This window comes from Eutrigla gurnardus (genome assembly GCF_963514095.1).
Source record: "Eutrigla gurnardus genome assembly, chromosome: 1".
Lineage (NCBI taxonomy): Eukaryota > Metazoa > Chordata > Actinopteri > Perciformes > Triglidae > Eutrigla > Eutrigla gurnardus.
This window is the reverse complement of record NC_139915.1, coordinates 31,921,345-31,942,873: the sequence shown is the minus strand read 5'-3', so window position 1 is coordinate 31,942,873 and position 21,529 is coordinate 31,921,345. Positions and strand designations below refer to the sequence as shown.

General features: G+C 45.1%; 1 protein-coding gene across 4 annotated transcripts in view; it reads right to left on the bottom strand.

Moving 5' to 3' along the window:
• The window catches only part of lrp4 (low density lipoprotein receptor-related protein 4), a 104,384-nt gene that overhangs the window by 45,723 nt on the left and 37,132 nt on the right, over positions 1-21,529 (bottom strand). For all 4 annotated transcript variants that reach the window (XM_084018467.1, XM_084018465.1, XM_084018468.1 and 1 more), the window contains exon 2: positions 11,728-11,874. In XM_084018467.1, coding sequence (XP_083874593.1) covers positions 11,728-11,874 — 147 coding nt within the window. The remainder of the gene's footprint in view (positions 1-11,727; positions 11,875-21,529) is intronic.

Below are 21,529 nucleotides of genomic sequence, written 5' to 3'. Positions count from 1 at the left end.
TGCTGTTGCAAACCACTGATCCTCAATAAACAACCCATAAAACACACACAAAGGCAAAGAAACGGGCAGAAAACAAGAAATGACTTGTTGAGAAGTTGCCAGAAGCCTTTTAACTACATAAAAAACCCGTTAAACTGTAGGCTTCTATCTAATTGTGTATTGTGAGTTTTTTGTGTGTGTAGGAGTGTCTGTTGCAAAATAAACATGTATATCCCTGTTTTTCTGTTTTCAATAACAACCGAAAAACAATGAGCCATATAAGTGTTGAACGCTTATTGGCTTCGTCCAGAAGTAAGACTGGTGTGTGTGTGTTTACGTGTGTGTGTGTGTGTGTGTGTGTGTGTCCCAGGCCATTAGAAGATGTATGTGTGCGTCTTTAAGTGGCCTTGAGCTGCAGAGTTAATGGCCTCCCCTTTACTGCTGGCCAGCTGAATCAAGTGGCTCTAATGGGACCAATATATCTGCGTAAACATCGCTTATCACGCCGCCTGCATCGGATGGGAGGGACGGACGGACCGACGAGACGGAGAGAGGACACTCTCCGACGGAAAAACAGATGTGGACTCCCGGGAGAGCGATAGAGGAGTCTTAACGAGGAGTATTTCATCCGAGGAGACGCTTCATAAAAGCGTTTTCTCTTTCAGCCTCCAGATCACTGTCGTCCACGGTGGAAGCATCCATTCAAACCGGGGGTCCGTGTCTGTTTTCATTATTTGGACTGCATGTTGGATGGAGGGTGGAGGGTAAACTGTGTTGGCAGACAAGCACCTTGATAGTTGCTGCCAGAGATGAAAAAACACATCTCATAAATAATACATGAAAAAAATAAAGAAAGAAAAAAATTACATCAAAACGGAAAAGGCAGCAATTTATAAAAATAAAAAGCCATTAAAGCGTTCTTAGAAAAACTGCCTGATGAGGTTGTCTCTTTGAAGGAGACAGTATTTTCTGAGCATAAGTCAGTGCCGCTCATTCTCGGGACTTTGCTTTTTTCTTCCTCTGTCTGGATTTAAAAAGTTGTTTTGATAAAACACCCCTTACTGGTGAGCCATCCTGCTTCTATGGATGGATGGATGGATGGATGTATAGATAGATTAATGGATGGATGGATGGATGGATGTATAGATAGATTAATGGATGGATGGATGGAAGTTAATCATGTTCCTACATATTCTCCTCTAAAGCTCCAAACATGTGTCTCTATTCTCTGGTTTGAACCGTTCTCTCTTCCTTGGCTTCCCATCGTCTCGTACCCTTCAGTGTTTTGTTTCCAGTGCAGGTGCTGAAAACAGACCTGGATATCAAAAGGTAGCGTGAGAGTCGGGGGGCCCTGGTGTCTGATTCCTGGGATCTTCACTAATGCAGCTCTGCACCGTGACATAGCAGACATGCCGAGAGAGTGTAAGGCCTTCCAATGTGTTGTTTTTCTGAGTTTAACAACACCATTCCCCCCCAGCCTGGTAATCCCTCTCCGTTCCCCTCATCCGTCTCAGTCTCGGCTCGGTGTTTTGCCTCTCGCAGCCTCGCTCCCCGACAGAGGCGGCTTATCTGATTCTCGGCCGCTTTGGTCGGCAGCCAGCGCATATTTCGGGTCCGTCAGAGTGGAGTGGCGCTGCCAGCAGAGTTTTTCTTGGCAGGGCGTCCGGCGGTGGCCTCTGTGTGTGATGGGCTCCCCTCCACCCTCCTCCACCCTGCACAACCCTCCTCCACCTCTACAGTACACAGACCTCCTGCCTCGCCACGGCCGCGACGCCACGCTGCATTCATGATGCTCGACTGCAGAGACGTCTGACATCGATCGTCATCGCCTCATTAGTCAGTGTTTATCATAGTCTTGTGCAGCAAAAGACTGTTTTTCCATCTTTTGTAAAAAAAATCTGAGCAGCTTAAGTGCAAATACATCAAAACCCCGTCCTCGACTACACCGAGCGGAGAGCAGACGTCGTCACGAGACTCCCCATCAAGGCAGAGCGCTGCAGAAACATTTTGCTTGTTGCCATGACGAATCTCTGCTGAGTCGTTGACTTCCAGTGTGGAACACTCGAGCGACTGTCATCCATTCAACCCACACGGGGTTTTTTTTTTTACTTCTTTGGAGGCTGAATGACAGGAAACACTCTGATGTGGTCTCATGATGACATTGTAAGACGTTTATGATTACGTGTCGCTGGCTGCTTATTATAATTTCTCCAGTGATAGTTTCCCTTTCCGCCTGGACACACGTGCAGTCATCCAGCTTCTTGGGGTAAAGATGGTCAGCTTTACAGAACGGGACGAGAAGGCTCACTTCAATGTTCATTTTTATCATCGCATACACGTCTGAAATGTGACCTTTCCTACACATTTAGGCAGTTGAGCAGGGGATCGAACCCACAACCTTGTGATAAAGAGGATGAAGATGAGTGAACCATCAGCAAAGCATAGTTCTATAGAAACGGTGTCGTTCTCGGCGTATTTTGAATCAACTTTAACCTGCGTTCTCGTTCTACATCAACAAGTCACCAGTTTCCATGAATTCGATATAGAAGCTGAAACTATGTGTGAACTCTAAACACAAATCAAACCGGAGTGAACTTTCTAACCTGCCAATATCACAATATTTCCACCTGCCAAGAGTTAGAGCTAAATGATTTAAAAAAAAAAAAAAGCACAGTCATGTCTCGGGCTGCAACGAGTAAATCTATCAATCATTCATTTCAATTAGTGCGTTATTATCCAGCCTATAAAATGTCAAACACAATGACAAGTGCCTGCTGCAAGTATCTCGTTGCCCGAGGTGATGGCTCCCAAAATGTTTGTTTTGTCTGCCTGTCAAAAAATAAAAAAAATCCAAATGACGTATTACGAGGCTGTAAATTACAGTGATGTAGAAATGAAGGAAAGTAAAGCTAAAAGCAAAAGATCTCGGTCTGTGGAGGAGAGGTCACATGATGGTGAGAAATATTTAGTCCTCCTGTTCAATGTTTAAGGGCGTCTTCACAAACCGTGCAGTTGTGAATATGGATATAGGATTATATAGGATAAAAACATTGAATAATCGTAGTTATCGCTATACGAGTGAGTTGAAAAGTGAAAAGTAGAGGCTGATTTAAAAAATACTGGATACAAAATTATATTTTTTAAATAAATATATCCTTTATTTATGCATGGAGACCTTATAATCACCTTTTATAATCAATTTATTTAAGATTATTTGATTGTATTCACTAAAAAGGATGCTCCTTTAAAAAGTTGTGTCATATCTGTGATCCCCAAAAAATATTTCTTAAATATTTAAAGTGATTCCAGGATGTTTTAGTGCCATTTTAGCAGTTTTAAGCATATTTTGATGTTTATTGGGATACTACTGTGAATTATTATACATATAGTTATGATTTTGGCCAGAATAGTCTGATGTTTGCTGAAGAGAACAAACAGAATATGCTCAATAAATTCAAGAACATTGGGATAAATGAGGCGAACTAGAAGAGAAAAGGCAAAGTGGAAATACTGCGCTCTGCTCCTTCCTTCGTACTCAACCCTCAGCACATAAAATACATCAAATATTATTTTTAAATTTGGTTTGATTTAATTTGAGCAACGTGAAAGTGGACCAGACCAATAAAAAAACAAACCAAAATGCAATTTCACTCTGATTCGGAAGCAAAACAAACAGACCAAGGCTCGTTGAAGAGCCCTAAGATCCTCATTGTTTAAAAAAATAATAAAAATCAGAACATTGATTCGGAAACATTTGAACACGATGTACAACTGAGACCTGAATACTGAGAAGAATGGAAGCCTGCCAAGTTTCCGCTGAGTCAGATGTGTCAGACCGCAGGTTTAAGCTGTTCAGACACTTCATAAAAAAACAACCTCCTCTTTAGTTCCAACGGGACCACCGTGTAGATGAACGGGGTCCCGACGCTACGAGTCTCCGGCAACACAACAGCAGGAAGACTTTGTATCGAGAACCAAACACTCAGACTTGGTGGCAAAATAATAACAATACCGTAAATCCTCTAATATAGGCCTTTATTCTACTCAAGCGCATCACGTCCCAGGCCTTTATTGGAAGGAGGCCAGAATAAGAGACAGGCCTCTACTTCTATTTGAGCAAAAAGGACTACCAGTAGAATAAAATTCTAGGTTAATTTATTCAAAAAGTCTCCTCCGCAGCTTCCATATTACCGTTAAACAAAGTTAGCTTTATGCATTACGCTACATGTCCACAGGGGCCTTTATTTATCTCCACCGAGAGCAGGAACGGCCACTAATGGAATTCAAGCCAATATTAGAGGATTTACGGTAATAATAATAATAATTATAATCACTTTAAACGTGTATCACACCAAGCAATATTCTCCACCTTGGTTGTTTTTACTCTTATTTAAAGTTCATTATCAATACAGAGTTTATAGAACATCAAACCTATTTATGCAGCAATATTTGAAAGAATCATGAAATGCAGAAAACATCTCCGGTTGCACTTTTAAAGCATAATCCGTCCCCCCTGTTGTGTTAAATTACACATTTAAAACCCCCTCAAACAAGATTCACAAAGAAAGGCGAAGCCAGGCCTCGGACCGACCAGCTCTTTGTCTCTCTGTTCGTATTCCCGTCCCTCTCTGCCCTCAATCAGCCTCCAATCATGTCCTCTTCTGTGTGAACAAGTGGGCTTGCATCATTGACTGAGCAGGGAGTAAATATTTAGGGAGGAGAGGAAGGGGATGAAGAAAGAGAGGAGGAGGAGGAGGATTATGTTAATGTGTCCAAATAACTGCGGTCGTATCCTGAGACGAAGAAGGAAGGGAACAGGAAGACCGAGCTTAGTGAACAAACTGCCACATAGAGTGTGTTTCTGCAGGTTTCCTGTGGTCGGGGAAGGATGCGAGGACGGAGGGAGGTTTGGGAGGAGAGGATGAAGGGATGGAGAGCGAGAGAAAGTGACTCACGGAGAAGCAGGGAATCCTAATCTTCTCTGCTCCTGCTTTGGATCGGCTGAGCTCCCGCCGTCACAGCTCCTCTCTGATTGGCTGAGACTTCAGAGAGCGGGAGATTAAAGCAGGGAGGGGGTATTTTCTTATTTTTTTTTTTGTGGGTGGTTTATGTGTGTGTGAGTTTATATCAATGCCCTTGTGAGAACCGGTTTGAGCTGGAGATGTTTTTTGAAGGAAAAGGTACCCTGCGGTAATACCTCGCTTGTTTTTTTGTTCAGGCAACTAGTTTCAAGTTTGATCTGGGGTCAAAGGTCAAGATTAGACTTCGTCTTTTAAGCCAAAAACATTTCTTAAGTCTCTCAAAAGCCGAAATTTACACTTGAAAGACTTTGCAACAGACATCTGGAGATTAGAGTGGAGGAATGTAACAATTATCCCGCTCCAAATAACCACAAAAGCACTGAAACATACAGTCATTTTGGGAAGATATAGAATTTTCCGATGTCACCAATGTCAAATAATGTGTGTGTTTTTTTTTTATATATATATATCACTATCCACAATGTAATCCTATCTGGTCTAATCCCAACTGTCATTTAGAGCTACTTTGCTGAAAAGCTCAAATCCAACGAGATCGGGTTCGTCCAGATTCCTGTCGGAAAAATGTCTAAAGATCACGAGACTCTGGACGACAAAAGCAAATCCTCCGAAACCAAACAAAATGACAGCATTCAACACGAATCCCTCCGAAGGACTCAAATTCAAAAGGTCTATGTTCACACAGTAACGTCAAGTACACGCTCTACCTGGGCTCTCAGTGGTCTTAAATTGTCAGAACACTGTTGCTAGGCAACTGATAACAAAAAAAAAGCAGACTTCGCCCCTGGTTCCCTTTTTCAGATATGGTCAACGATTGTGTGTTTCTCGCGTTTCAACATCACATGCATGAAAGTTACGTTCCATAATTTACAATTTCACAATCGTGAACTCCAGAGTCAGCGGCTCGCTCTTATGGATTCCTCTCTGAAATGTGGTGAATATATAACGGCACCAGGAGGCCCCGTCATACCTCACAACCTGAAATGCATCCAATGGAGGGCTCTTATGAAGTGTGTGTGTGTGTGTGTGTGTATTTGGGTTTATGGGCACTCTGATTCCTCAAACCTCACAGCCGTCAGCAGAGGAAGCCAGAACTCATGCAGCGCTTTCAATCACACACACAACAGAGGTTTTCCCCTTCCATTTCATCTCCCTTCCACCCCAACAATACACACACACACACACACACACAGACACACAGACACACAGACACAGACACAGACAGACACACACACACACACACACACACACACACACACACACACACACACACACACACACACACACACACACACACCCTACACACACACACACACACACCTCTATCTCCTGCAACCCTGTCTCCCTACTCTGGCCCAAAGCATTTGCTCTTTCACAACCTCAGCTGCTTTCAACTCAGCAGGACTCCGACAGCGTACCTGTGTGTGTGTGTGTGTGTGTGTGTGTGTGTGTGTGTGCGCTCACGTCCTGCTTTCTCTGCAGTTAGTAAAAATGCCGGGAGAGAGAGAGAGAGAAATAACTTGAAGGATGATCTATAACAACGGGGGAGGAGGAGGACGTGGGAGGAGGCGCGTGGTGAAATAACAGGAGATGTAGAAGTCTTCCACGGTTATCGAGTCTTATCTGCTGTTGGTTACAGTCGGTATGAACAACTCATATCTGGGTCTTCTTATTGCCTCGAACTGAGGAGGTGAGAGCAGGGAAAAGAGCTGAGAACCAGATAAGATATGAGGCGAGACTAAAAAACATGGCTGAGGCTTCGATTAGAAGGTCGGCCTCGTCGGCTCTCGGGCTATCTGTGGAGTTCAGAAGGCCACATTCAAAGGAAAACACTGTTCTGGTTGCACCGAGGAAAGATCAGCTGCACAAAAACAATGTAACAAAAGTAACATTTATTATTAAAAGGGGACAAAACATCGTCTTTAAGACTACTTGAGCTTTTAACATACTCACTGGAATTAAATATCAAAACAAAAGCTTGTCAAAGGCCAGAGTTACGCTCTTATTTTGTCATCCGATCATGACGGGACGCATTAACAGTCAAGTCTGTACAATCCTGGATCCTGGACTCGCATCAGGGTCCGATCCAGACCACATGGCGAGGAGGCCTGGCACGCGATGAGCTTGGTGAGGTGTGGACAGCATGCGGGTGCAGAACGGACAATTCATCAGACGCAGGTCTCCATCATCGTCCTCCCCCTACATATCGGAGTTCCTCCCCCGGGCAAGAGAGAAACCAGGTCTGAAGCATAGCTAAGACCTGCTGCCGGAGTCCTGTTTAGTTACCGCCAACATTTCATCATTTTGCTGCTTCAAAATAAAACTTTTACTGTGAAGGATTTATTGGAAAATGTGTTTATCACCGAATTAGCGGCGCTTCGTCAGCGCAATAAAACAACTGTAAAATAATGTCAGGAGAAGCAGCAAAAAACAAGGGAGGACTTTAACTGTGAAGAATTTGTAGGAAATGAAATGGGTCGTCATTCCCTCGCCTCCCAACGAGCGCTTTGAAAAGGTAGAAGGACAGCAAAGTGATGAAAGCTTTTCAGTCACTCTCCACTTCAGCTCCCCTCCTCCGACTGCACAGCCTTCAACGCGGAGCGAACACTTTGCAGCCATTTCCATAGGAACCAGACTCACAAAGGCGGCATGTGACCTTCCATCTCCTGATGAGGGTTTATGGACGTGGAGCCGACTGCCAAGAACAGTATAAACATATATTCCTCTAATGGAGCGGTGCTTCGTGTCACAGTTTTCTCACAGCTCATACATCTGGCCTGCAATCAAACATAGTAAAGTGTGTTATTCTGTCCATGAGCCACCCGGAGGTGTGCACCCCTCCTCGAGCTCAGGCAGCTGGATCAATGAAAAAGGGTGTGTTATCAATTTGATGAAACCTCTGTGAGTTATGCCTACATTAAATTGCATCAGGACTAATTAGTGCCCTGTCCTTGAGATGTGATCCTCTAAGTTGCTCTTCCTGCCTTTGAACTAAAGTGAGTCATAAATACCTGCATCATCTTCAGTCAACAAATTAATGGTGCGTCTTCGAATCAAAGGCTGCTCATTCCAATAAAGGCTTTGTAGATACGGGAAATAAACACCCATGATCCTTTAGTTTGTAGCTACAACAAGGAACTTCTAATGATGATGGTTGGTGTGTTTTGGTGTCCCCTGTGGTCAGAAGTGGTAGTGTTTGAGAACCAGAATCCCTTTAGAAAACCTCTCATTTTACAGCAGCAGGGTCCGACAGTGTTCCCCACAGAGTCCTAGCTCTGGTTCCAAAATCCGTCCTGGACCTCCAGCAGCGTGATGTCAGTGTTGGCTCCCAGCGAGGACCCCATGGATCTGCCAAGGCTGCAGAAAGCAGAATCCGGGTCCGCCTGAGGTGGCTTGTCTCTAACCAGAATGTGGGTCCTGGTGAACCTGCAGGGACTGACCCTGTAGGCACGCCAGCAACTCCTTTCCAGTTCGATTCAGTTCCTACTGTGACGTTGAGACACAAAGAGAATCCATCCGTGTTGTGCTCCCCCATCGACTCTTCTCCACTCCCTCTCCGGGTCTCCGTGCAGCCATGAAACTTTATCCGGGGGAACGCAAGCCCACGACGCACGCACAGCCGCCAACATCTGCACTGCACGACGTCCGCATGATCCCCACATCGTAATTAGATCAGAGGTTTACACGGATCGCTTCATAGCCACAGTGGGAGACACTTTGCCTCCGCTCCCATTCTCCGGGGTTTCACACTCACACACACTCACACACACTCCTTCATTGTGATTCCCGGACAATTGGGCGCTTTCTTGAGAAATTGTTAAATTGGTCCGAACGATAAATACGTTAAGAGTTCAAACAAATTGTGGATGCCACGAACTACACTGTGACGATTCTGCCCTAAAGAGAGATATCCCTCTGTGCTTTAATGTGTTTATTGTCGCTCCGCTTGGTTCTCACGGTCACTCCACTGTCCGAACTTCCTGCCCAATTTCTGGAGGCCGGCTCCCTCCCCACACCCAAACGTTTGGTCCCCATAAATCAGATTCTTCGCCGTGTTTTTGGAAAACGTCATTAAAAGCCATAAAAATGTCACTCTGCTCTTTTTTTTTAACGATCCAACACTTAATTCAATCAATGTAATAGAAGCCGAGTCACATGGGCCCTCGGTCACACACACACACACACACACACACACACACACACACACACACACACACACACACACACACACACACACACACACACACACACACACACACACACACACACACACACACACACACACACACACACACACACACACACACACACACAATCTCATTCAATTTAAAAAAAAGAAAATATACGTGATACTGACACGGTTCGTTACAATCAATCAGTTCGAAGGGGACCATTTAAAATCTGACCTCTAGCGGATTTTACTCTGGCCTGGTCTTCGGATGGATGATTTCATTTAAAGAGGCCTAAAGGGGTAATATTACCCATCATTTCACAACAGTACAGTGGGAATAAATACAGTAATGGCCGCTGTACAACAGCACGTCATGTGAGCTCCATGGTTCAGGAGATTAACCGGACTGATTCCGAGGAGGTCGAGCGTCGCGGCGAAACAGGGGATCGATCGGACGGGGGGGGGGGTGGATGCTAATGGATTAGGAAGGTCCAGCTAGATGCTCTGATATCCGTCAGCTGCTTCCACGTGTCTCCTGAAATAAGTAACGAACCGCGGATCGATGCGCGGCGATCAGTCTCACTGAACATTCAACTGGCCGGAGATCAATAACACTTAGCATCCCCTCTCCAACCCCTGAATAGCTTAATGTGACGGCGGGAAGACTGATGGACTGAAACATCAACACAGAAAGCGCAACCGCACACCTTTTCAGGGAGGCCGAGGTGGCGTCAAACCAAAAACAAAATGGGGGGCGGCAGCTTTTTCCCCTCTACTCTACGAGAAGCAGACGACCCTCGCGGTGACATCACACACGGACGTGCAGAAGTGTAAAAGAGGAGATCTCCTCCGCTTGACACACTGACGAGGCTCGGCAGGAAAAATACTCCCGTCTGGCTCCGCTGCCAAGACCTCCGGCCAAACGCAGCCTGGTTGCCAAAAGTCACTCGAGCATATTTTTTTTTTTTGTGCACGGGGGCATGCACGCCACGCGGAGCGCCTCGCATCAGAACAACTGCAACCCCGCCTGGACCGCTGACCCATTTCACTGATTCACAGAGTGATGATGGGATCCATATGGGCCCACTTATACTATTCTCTCTCACTATTCTGGACCGTTTATGCAGCCTGAAACACACTTGTACCTTTCCAGCTAAAAAAAGACAAAATATTGAAAACTCAGAAGTCATGCACTTATGCAAATTTGCAGCGAGAGAGCTGCCAAACACAACCAGAGGGGGAGGTGGGGGCTATGCTAATGGGAAATACAGCAGTCTGGGCACCAACCCCTTAATTGCTACTGACCAAAATGAGTCTGTAGAGTACTGACATACAGTGTTATTGTGTGCTTTTGATCTCTGTGTGATTTGACTTTCACTTTGGTCAACTTTGTTGGTTTTAAATGTGCTCTATAAATAAAAGTGGATTGGATTTATATAATATGTTTAGTCTGATCATTTCTTTTAAAGATTTTAAATAGTGTAATAAAAATAATCATGTCTACAGAGTCTACTTTCTATTTTAATGGAGGAATAAACATGTTTAAATGAGTCAAGGAAAGTTGTATATAAAAAATAAGAAGAGTTAAGAAAAAGCTAACGGATCACACGTCGGGCCGTTTAATCCGCTTTGACAACTGTTTTGAAACCAGATACGAATGTTTGTATTAAAATCTTTCTCCGTCAACCTTCGCTGATCACAGATTTGGCAATTATCGATTTTTAACCTGATCCCAGGGAGTAAATGAAGAGCAGACACATGAATCAAAGCAAAAGCCAAGTTTCAAATTGGACCAATTCAGATTCAATAAATCTCACTTATAAGCTGTAAGTGTGCAGAAATAATATATTCCAGGATCAGTTTCTAGGTTCCTTTGCCCTAAAGTTTGGGCAGTTTTGTCAAGATAATGTTGTTGCAACAAGTGTTGTAATATTAATTTCAGCCACAATAATAATAATAATTAAAGGTTTTATAAAGTGCATTTCAAGGTGCTCAAAGACGCTTTACAAAAAGCCAAAACAAAAAAGAAAAGCACAAACAAGCAAAAAGACAAACAAAAAAACTAGTTTAAACAAGTTTAAAGGTTAAAACTAGGAGTGAAAAGGTGAGTTTTGAAGGCTGCTTTGAAGGATGGAAGACAATAGGCTGAAGTTCACCGTTACCATAGGTTACCACCGTTACCATAGGTTACCATGTAAGAAAAAAATGGAGAAACAGCTTTTACCAGCGGGCTGTCAGGCTCCTTAACGCAACATAAAACTGCTCAAGACACATTTCTAAATGTTTTTTTTTTACAAAAATGTTTATACCTTTTCTTAAATTGTTCATACACAATGAACAGTGAGTTGACTGGTTCCTCTTGTCCACATTTATTTGCACTGTGACTGAATGTCAACGTGCATATGACAAATAAAGCTTGATTGAAAAGAAAACATTTTGAAAAGAAACTTAGATCCCGGCAACCTGACTTGAAAATGAATGGCCTGAATGTTCCGTCACAGTGAGGTAGAATCAGGAGGAAGAGGATAGTGAACTTACTGCATCCGTCCTCGTCGCTATGGTCACCACAGTCGTTGTCTCCATCACACTGCCACTGGGCCGGGATGCAGGTACACTCCCCGAACGCACTGACCGCACACGTGAAGTGGTTCCTCCCACACGAGCACTCGGCGCTGGCCCGGACTCCTGCACACGGAGAGGAAGGAGAGGGTTTTATTACCGGAGAAAGTATTTAGTATCAGGTGGGTTTACTCAGCAGAAACATCCCAACCCTCCTCTGAGAGAGGAGTCCCACAGGGCGGACGTTTACGGCAACACACATGACAGGACGGTGGTTCTCGTGTGTTCTCGGGCCAAAACCCCGAAATACAACCGAATATTAAAGCCGACTTCGCCCTTGTGATACTTTGTTTTTTATTACGAGGTTATATTCGTCCTCCTTAAAAGGAAAGGTTTGGGTGTTTTGCAGCGGGGTTGTATGAGGTAGCATAACCTCCAGTAATGGCAGAAAAGCAGTGTAGCTCTGTGGACGGAGGGCGACAATGAAACCACATTGCCCATCTGTAGAAAATCTATATTTAGATGTTTCAGACAGGGAACTGGAGCCGTTCAAAGAAATAAAATATATTCTACCTCCCGGAAGGGCTGGTCTACCTGATTCTGGTGAACTATGAGTCACACAATAACATAAACAAACTATACGATGAAGCCAACGGTAGACCAGCAACCACTTGAGATAATACAGGCTTTTTCCATTGCACTCTTCTGGTGGATTAGGCAAGATTTAATACAACATATACAACAATTCAGTTGTGTGACCAAAAAGACAGGATTCTGAATCTAGAAAACACTTAAACTGATATGATTTCTATACATTGCTTTGCTTCAGTGCAGTATCTCCTGTCTATCACACACCAACTACGGATGAGTACATCATATAATCCCACATTTAAAATCTATACCTCTAACTACAGCCATGTGTGCAAAAGAGATCTGTTTCTCTCCATTTGATTTATGCTGCGCAGTGAAATCGCATCGCATGAAATCCCGCATCGGAACGTCTGTCAGGGGACCCAAACGGTGGCGTTGCTCATGTGAACAGCCGGAAAGAGACGGCAGGAGACGATCGCCGCCTTTCGTACTCGGGACCGAGGTCGGCAACTTCATCTGACAAATAAGAGCCTTTTTTTTTTTTTGAGCGAGTCCAGGTCAAGTCTGTTTAGACAAGTCGCTGGCGGTCCAAATCTTTCAGGTCTGTCGGTGCTGAACCTTCCGTTCCTTTCATCTTCACGCTGTGTGGCGATGCGACGCCTCTTTCTTTGATTTTACTGCGTCAGAACTTAAATGGTTTTAGCTTTGAAGTCCAGCCTTCAGGTAATTGGGTGTCAAATGCTCACGTTTTCAACTTAAATCTGACCCTGAGTCTGAATGGCTCTAAAGCCGAACGTATAATCACTGATAGGCTGAGGTAATACTCAGATATAGTTTGGGTTGCTTTTACTCCACATCCATGTTCTCTTTCTTTAAGCATCTGCATTCCCTCCTCTGATGAGCTGTGTACGGTAAACTACAGACTCATACGCTCCATGCAACCACACACTATGTCACCATGTTGAAATGAGGCTTCACAAACCTTCCGAGGGCAACGCACGCTCTTAATGCGAATGGCTTTCATTAGCTGGATCTCTTCTGTCAGAACATAAACATGTGTCACAGAGAGAGAGGGAGAGGGAGATGGTATGACGACCAGGAGCACACAGCTGCATACCCTCATGCTGTTCAGCCACTTTCTCGGGGTCAGAGGGGTTTTCAGGAAGCGGCGTAAATTTGCATGTGCCAACGCGTAGCGTGATGTTTCCAGCTGAGACGGTTTGTGGAGGTTTTCAAAAGCACCAAGTGATGGGTTTTTACTGAAGATTCTTTCTCATCATCAGAAAAAAAACCTCCATATGTGATTCTGCACTGATGAAGTGACTACTGATGTGATCGCTGGTGGTTGAGAGTTCATTTCAGTTTGGTAAATCAACTGTTGGGATGTGGTCCTTTGTTATATATCGTCACCACAAACGCCCTTATTTCTGCCCTGGTGTGTCATCAGTCACTGGACTAACAGAAATGTCTATTTGTGGCCCCTAGTCACTCGTTCCATTTGTCCACATGTTGTGAGCCGTGAGTCAAAGACTCATTTCCCCCCTCGAAGGCCCTGAGAAGTAAATCCAGAAACTCGGCTTTCTTGTCCTGTTACAATAAAGCTTTTACTGCCCTGACCTGAGACTTCCAGGTAGAAACAGGGAAGAAGAAACAAGAAGAAAGTATCAAACTATGAAGCGTCTTCAAAATCATTATCTACTTCAATTCAACATATTTTGATTCATATGAAATCAAATTGCATCAACAAGCCCAACACATTGCTAACATTGCCCTTCAATTATGGTCATGTACACAGAAACATCTCAAAATACAGAGTCACACACACACACACACACACACACACACACACACACACACACACACACACACACACACACACACACACACACACACACACACACACACACACACACACACACACACACACACACACACACACACACACACAGTCACCACATTTTCAGACGCATCGCAGCAAATCACTTCGAGGAGAGGAAATAAATAAAGGTTTACCACTTTGCTCTCACTTTGTAGCCCATTAATGACCATCTGTGTGTGTGTGTGTGTGTGTGTGTGTTTTGCAGAAACTAGCCTGCTGCAACAAACCCAAAGTCTTGGAACGTGCATGTGTGTGTGTGTGTGTGTGTGTGTGTGTGTGCACGGTTGTGTGTGTGTGTGTGTGTGTGTGTGGTTCCTGGCCTCCTCACAAAGGCATCAGTCAACCCAGGAGGGCCTGGCAGAGAGAGCTCAGTAACCTTCAGATCCCTCCCACGGCACTAAATTAATGGCCTCTTTCTTTTCATTTCCCTCTCCTTCTCCTCATTCTTGTCTTTCCACCATCCCCTCTTCACACTTCCCCTTCAGCTGCCTCCCTTCTTTTCTCCTCTTCCCCCACGTTCCTCCCCTCCCCTCGCCCCGAGAACACTCGGCTAACGGGAGGGTAACGGGGCTCGCCTCATCCGACTCTTCCAATCTGTGAGGTTGTCTTTGTAATTATCCTGAGCAGACAGGTACAGACTATGTCCTGGAAATCGTAAATATAGACAGGGCAGACAGTACCGGAGGGTTGGGGGGGGACAGAGAGGGCAACAACGCGTAGCGTACTGAAGAACTTAAATAATAAATAAATCATTTCTTATCCCCTTTGGTACAGATATGCAATGGCCATTGCTGTGTAATACACATGCTGATCCAATGTCAAGTCTCTATTTGATCATGTGACGAAAGATGGTGTGTGTGTGTGTGTGTGTTTCATAAGGGCCCATCATAACTTACACCACTGCTCCATAGTACACTTTCACAACTTTAAGCATACGTGTGTGTGTGTGTGTGTGTGTGTGTGTGTGTGTGTGTGTCTGTGTGTGTGTGTGTGCCGAGCTAAATTAGAGTCTTTGAGCTGGCCCAGAAGTTGTGTCAACATGAAGCCACATCACAGGCTGTGCATTTGTCAAACATGCTTTAAAAAGCTGGAGGCCACCGTCTCCGACCGGGGCCAAACAGACCATCACACGCCGTGGAGTGCATGTGCACGTGCATGTGCACGTACCGGGACTGGGGACAGGAATAGAGGCGGTATGATAACATGCATGCGGCAGGATTTAGGAGCAGCGTTTCTGGCTGTAGCCATCTTTATTTTGCTCTTTCGATATGAAAACAGCATTGAAATGAAAGATTCTAATACTTGCTGGGTCTTTCAGTGCGTTCTGAGTCGGCCTGCTGCCGATTGGTTGATTAGTCTGCTATTGGTTTTGGTCTATTCAGATTTTTTGAGCCGATTCCTAATTATTTTGTATGCCTTTTCATGTTGCATATTTAAAGCATGGCTTTACTTCTTGTGAATTACATCAGCTGTCAATAAACACATTCAAACACGAGATCATCATGTAACTCCGATGATGACGAGCGAAGGATCAACACGCAAATGATTCGTTTACAAATCGAGCATCCAACAAACCTCCGTAAGAAGTAAAGAGAGAATCATCGCCGCTCAATAGATTGGTACGTAAGACTCCATCAAAAGAAAACACACACCAGGCATGGCAGCGCTGCACAGATTACAGGAGGGAGATCACACGCTGCTTTGTAGAGACAGTGGATCACTATGAGCTGAAGGTTGGGTGATAATATATATATATATGGCAGGCTTTCAAAGGGACGATGAAGTGGAGCAGCAGGTACAGTGGAATTACCTGAACAGTTAATTGATCTCAAGCGAGGTTTCTTTAAACGGACTGAAAAGCTGAGTGGAGAAAAAGAAACTGAACATCAACGAACAATGCAACTTTTCTGGTATTCTCTGATGTCATCACGCTTCGTCCAGCTGGTTGTAACGGCCAGGTGACATGTCAGGTGACATGTTTCTTTGTTTTTTTCGTCTTGTTGCTCTTGTGCAGGAAACAGACTATAACCGTGTGGTGTTCTCAAAGCCAGGTGATCACCAGGGTTCATATCGGGTGAGAAAAGAGGAAAGCTCCTCTCTCATCAACAACAACAACAACAACAACAACAACAACAACAGGTGATGAAGGCCGACGTGTTGAATGCGTTCCTCGGGCCAACAGCCAGAGAGACAGACAACTAAACGTCTCACCTCCCTCGTCTGTGAGCCGTGAGTCAGAAAGAACCTCCAGCAGAGGGAAAGAAAACAGAGACCACCAAAGATCCTCCAAACTGTCTAAACAGGCCTGGTGTGGAACAGGGCAGGTGTCCCCCTCCCCATACCACCCCCACCACCACCACCACCACCACCAAAAAAAGGTAAACAGAGATGATCCCGCAAAACCCCAGCTTCCGACACCACACCTAAACCTGACCCACCTACAGCAGAGGCCGGCACCCAAACCGAGCCGGTCTCAGATCTGACCCGGTGGCATTCAACCTCGGTCTTCACCATTTCACTGTCGTTAAATAGTTAAGTGGTGAGTGTTAAAAAAAGGGGTTTGGAGGAGCGAGAGCGGCGGGGCCAAAACACACAATGGTAACTCGGCCCCGAGAGCGGGTGGCCGCACGCTTTGAACGGTGTCAAAAGGCTGCCAGTTAATTAGGCGTGGACCTCCCCGGAGACTACCTGGAGGGTCGGACCGCGTCTTTCTTTCAGCGTGCCAGCGTGCCGCTATAAAAGTGATAAGCGGGAAATCGAGGGTAGGAGGGGGGTGGGGAGGAATGAACCATCTGACAATGAGAAGTGAAAGACGGGAGCACGGAGGGAATGAGTCAAGCCTTTTGTGCCGCCCCCCCTCCTGTCTTCCTGCCACCCGTCCTCTGCCGTTTTGGTGTCGAGCTGTAAAAAAAAAAAAATAACGGCGTCGCTTCAGAGAGACAGCTGTGTCTCAGCGTGTCGGCAACTGTTCAGGCCGAACCGTCCCCGAAACCAGCTGCATTCAGCTGCGCCGCACGCCGTCCCGCCGCTCCGCACAAGGAGAAGGGACACAACTGGCGTCCCGCCTCGCTGTCAGGCACCGGCGTTGGTCCGTCGCCACGCCGACGGGACGAGACGGATACACGACGGCTGTTCACCTGGAATAACTGCCAATCAGCGGAGAGGACGCAACTGTGTTCAGGCGTTCTGGAGGTTTGATGTATCTGGTACGTGGGACGGTTTTATCGTGGGACGCGATAAAAACATTTTCATTTCCATTAAGGGACGTAAAAAAGGGTCTAGAAGCGAAAAAATGGAGTCTGGTTTTAAAAATCCAGGAATAATCATTTTACAAAGAACTTTTATTTATGAAGTGGGACCTTAATAATTACATTATTACATTTTTTTCTTGTTTTTCCACTGAAAAAGATGCATCTTTTCTCTGTTTTATTAAATAAAAACAATTTGTTTGTCTCAAAAAATGGAAGGTGATGTGATTCCAGTTTGATGATCATCGGGAAAACAATTTTGGATATATCTGGACATATGTATGTGACACAACAGCCTGTATATATCATATCATATCAAAGAGAAATCAAAACAAACTGAAACTGGTGAGATCCTAAAAAACAAACACATTTTTGGTTTGTCAGGATATCCGAACAAACGTAACCCTACGTCGCACAGCAGATCTTCTATCTACTCTACAACATACAGGTTGTGTTGACATTTCAATGCAATATCCTTCATTTGAATAATTGCGAGTCTGCATCGGAGGTGGTATAATATCAATATGGGAGAGCAAACTTCATTTCCTTCCAGACTTTTATGAGAAAGACGAGCCGCGAGGTGTCGGAAAACCTGTAATAAAGCCACAATTTAATTCCCGCTCCCACACAGCGACGCTAACGCGTCTTAATGCGCTAGAAAACACTCAGGCAACAAAAATCACAAGAAATTCACCAATATGCCCGTGTGCGGTTTGACGGAGGGGGCGGTAGTTTCTCCGAACCCGTTTGGAACGATGAGCTTGAAGGAGGCTAAAAAGCTCCATAAAGACACGATGATGATGATTGTGAACGGGTTAATCACCTTTTTACTCTCCACTATTCACGGCGCTTTAATGATTGTGAGCACCATTTCCCAGGCTCCTGCTCCCCTTTTATCTCTCCATTACAACATATGGGAGCCGTAAAGCTACTCAGAGGACACCTTCGCTGAAATCCCCGCGGTTATGATGGCTCTGGGTAACGCCAACTTTGCTTCATCCCCCCCCCCCCCCCCCTCCCCCGTGGGCTCATCTCCACCTAGTAATTTGCCCGCCGTAGGTCAGGCCGCCCTGATGTGGTCGAGCCGGTAACCACGGCAGCACATGTCGAGCTCTGCTGGGAAGATAGAAAAGTATGGGAGGGGAAATTCTGAAATAAAAAAAAAACGCTTAAAATATCCGGTTTGCGCACGTTTAAGCATGTAAACAGAGACGGAGGACAAACAAGTTCAGATTGATGCCGAAGCTTCAAAAGCAAAGACCTCGGGACAGGCCCATCAGCACGAGCTCATCCTTCTGATTCACACACACACACACACACACACACACACACACACACACACACACACACACACACACACACACACACACACACACACACACACACACACACACACACACACACACACACACACACACACACACACACACACACACACGGGGGGGGGGGGGGGGGGTTCTTTTCTCGCCTGCTCATCTCAAACTTTCATTAAAAACTCTTGTCTTATCACGCTGCAGCGCTCAATCACTTTCTCTTGTGACGCAACTCAGCAGGAGGGTGTGTGTGTGTGTGTGTGTGTGTGTGTGTGTTTACTGCCGTTGTAATGCACACGGTGAACAGGCAGACATGACGGTCTGTAATGAAGCCCCCGTCAGGCTGGTGGTGGGGGGAGTTTTAACATCGTTTGGCCTAAAAGAAGAGCCAACACACACACACACACACACACACACACACACACAGACACACCGAGCCAAGTCACTGCCTCTTAACTAAGTGAGACCCAGAAGCATGTGGGAGGATACTGTCCTTTATTCCCTTGAAATGAGAGAAAACAACATAATTACACGCTTTGTGATACATCGTCGTCCTGCTGCTGAGGTTAAAAATAAAAGGCCTCTGAGATCAAACAAGGGGGGGAGGGGGGGTGAAAGGATAGTGCTATGGAGCTGTATACAGTACACACACACACACACACACACACACACACACACACACACAGTGCCATCATCCGTGGCCGGCCAGCAGTCTCTCTGAAGTCGGTTCAAAGATAACACTGACTTGGCCAGCGATGAGTGGCTGCTGGACGGGCATGTGGGCTGGCACTGGGGGGTCGGCGATGGGAGTGGTAAGAAAAAAGAAAAAAAGATATAATAAAGAGGGCTATCCCCTGGTGAAAAAAAAAAGAATGTGTATTTTACTTAAAGCAAGTGACAAATCTGAAACAACAAATTCAGATAATAAACAGAATCCCTCCGTAATCTAATTTTCCTCCGGGCAAAGTGTCAAGAATTCAAAATAAAGTGAAAACCTCCAGCAAGTTTTTATGATAAAGACCATCCGAGCACAAAACACATGCATACTAGGACTATTGTACTAAAACTTACAACATAAAAAAAAAATCAATGATGTCTTTTGATTTATTACGGTAAGCTTGGAGGCCATTTGCATTTAATACATCATAAGTGCTAAAAAAGTAATAAAAATGAAAATTCTAGGTTGAATGACTTGATGCAGATGCATCCAGCAGAATTAAAGTGATTTTTCGGTAAACTGGTTTAAAACTGGGAAAGGTCTTGGCAGACTGTTTTTAACTGTTCTGGCGGATGACGTGAGTATGTGGTCTCCGTCTGGTCTCAGGGCCACGGAGGGGTTAAGGAGGGGGAGGGGCACGTCGCTCTACGTTTCCTTTTCCACTCCCGTCAGCCCTTTGTGACGGCGCGGTGCCTCCTCGCTGTACTTATGTGGCTTTGGGCCTCGTGTGTCCGTGCATGTGAACGCTTACTGTACACGGTTAAGGGAAGGACTCACTCGCTTTAGGGATTTAATGACCTAATGGGAGATTGGGCGACTACTTTTTCCACAAAGATGACAGAAGACCATGAACCGGTCAGGGAGGACTCCTGTGGGGGTTGAGGGGGGGGTTAAAGGTGAGGGCCGAGGAGGGCAAAGAGACGAGAGCGTGAAAAGGTTTGGTCTGTTGGTTCGGCGTGAACGCCACGGAGAGAAAGACGGCTTTGACCGGGGCTCGATAGCCAAACCTCCGAAAGTACCAAAAATGTATATTGACTGCTCATAGTTACGCTGCCATGATATCAGATTTACAAATATCATGGACAAAAGAATTCAAGATAACAACACTATTACGATATCTACAGAGAAATTGAAGAAAAAAAGATATCAAACCAAATTCATCTTTAAATTTGCATATTGTGCAGATCAATTCTACTCAAAATAGTAGCTATGTGGTGTAAATATGTGTTTTATTAGCATGATATCATTGTTGTTTTACCATAAATACTGGTGCCCTAACTTATAGCATGACATATTCGTTGATCAATATATAGTTCCAAACACAAAAATATGTTTTTGAGTTTAATTTCGGCCTGGTCCGACATTACGGCTCGTTTGTTGAACTTTAAAAAAAATAAAAAGTTCTAAAAGTATGAATCAAAAGTTCAGTGTTTCTTCTGCTCCGACAGTTCAAAGAGCATCACTGCAGATTTACAGCAGAATGTGAGACTTTCAGTCCAAATATGTTTTTGGCTCTGGTATGAATAGGATTGTTTGAGTGTGTGTGTGTGTGTGTGTGTGTGTGTGTGTGTGTGTGTGTGTGTGTGTGTGTGTGTGTGTGTGTGTGTGTGTGTGTGTGTGTCAGGCCTGGCAGCAGTGTAAACACAGCGGCGCTCTGAGCTCTGCCTCTGGCTGTGAACACTAGACTCGCTGGGTAATGTGCTGAGTGAGCACTTGGTGTCCAAGCTCGCTCTAATCCAGAGATTGTCTCTTTGACCAGCTGACCCTCCCCCCCCCCCCTCACACACACACACACACACACACACACACACACACACACACACACACACACACACACACACACACACACACACACACACACACACACACACCTCCCATTCGTCCCAACTTTAACCCCCAAAATCCCCCAAAAAGAGGCCTCTACCAGGGATACGGGTCAGAGCTCCCTACTGGGGAGTTTCAGTCGGAGTTTAATTTCCAGATGGATTACGTTTGGATCAATTCTTAAAAAAACGGAGATCCATCCCTCAGC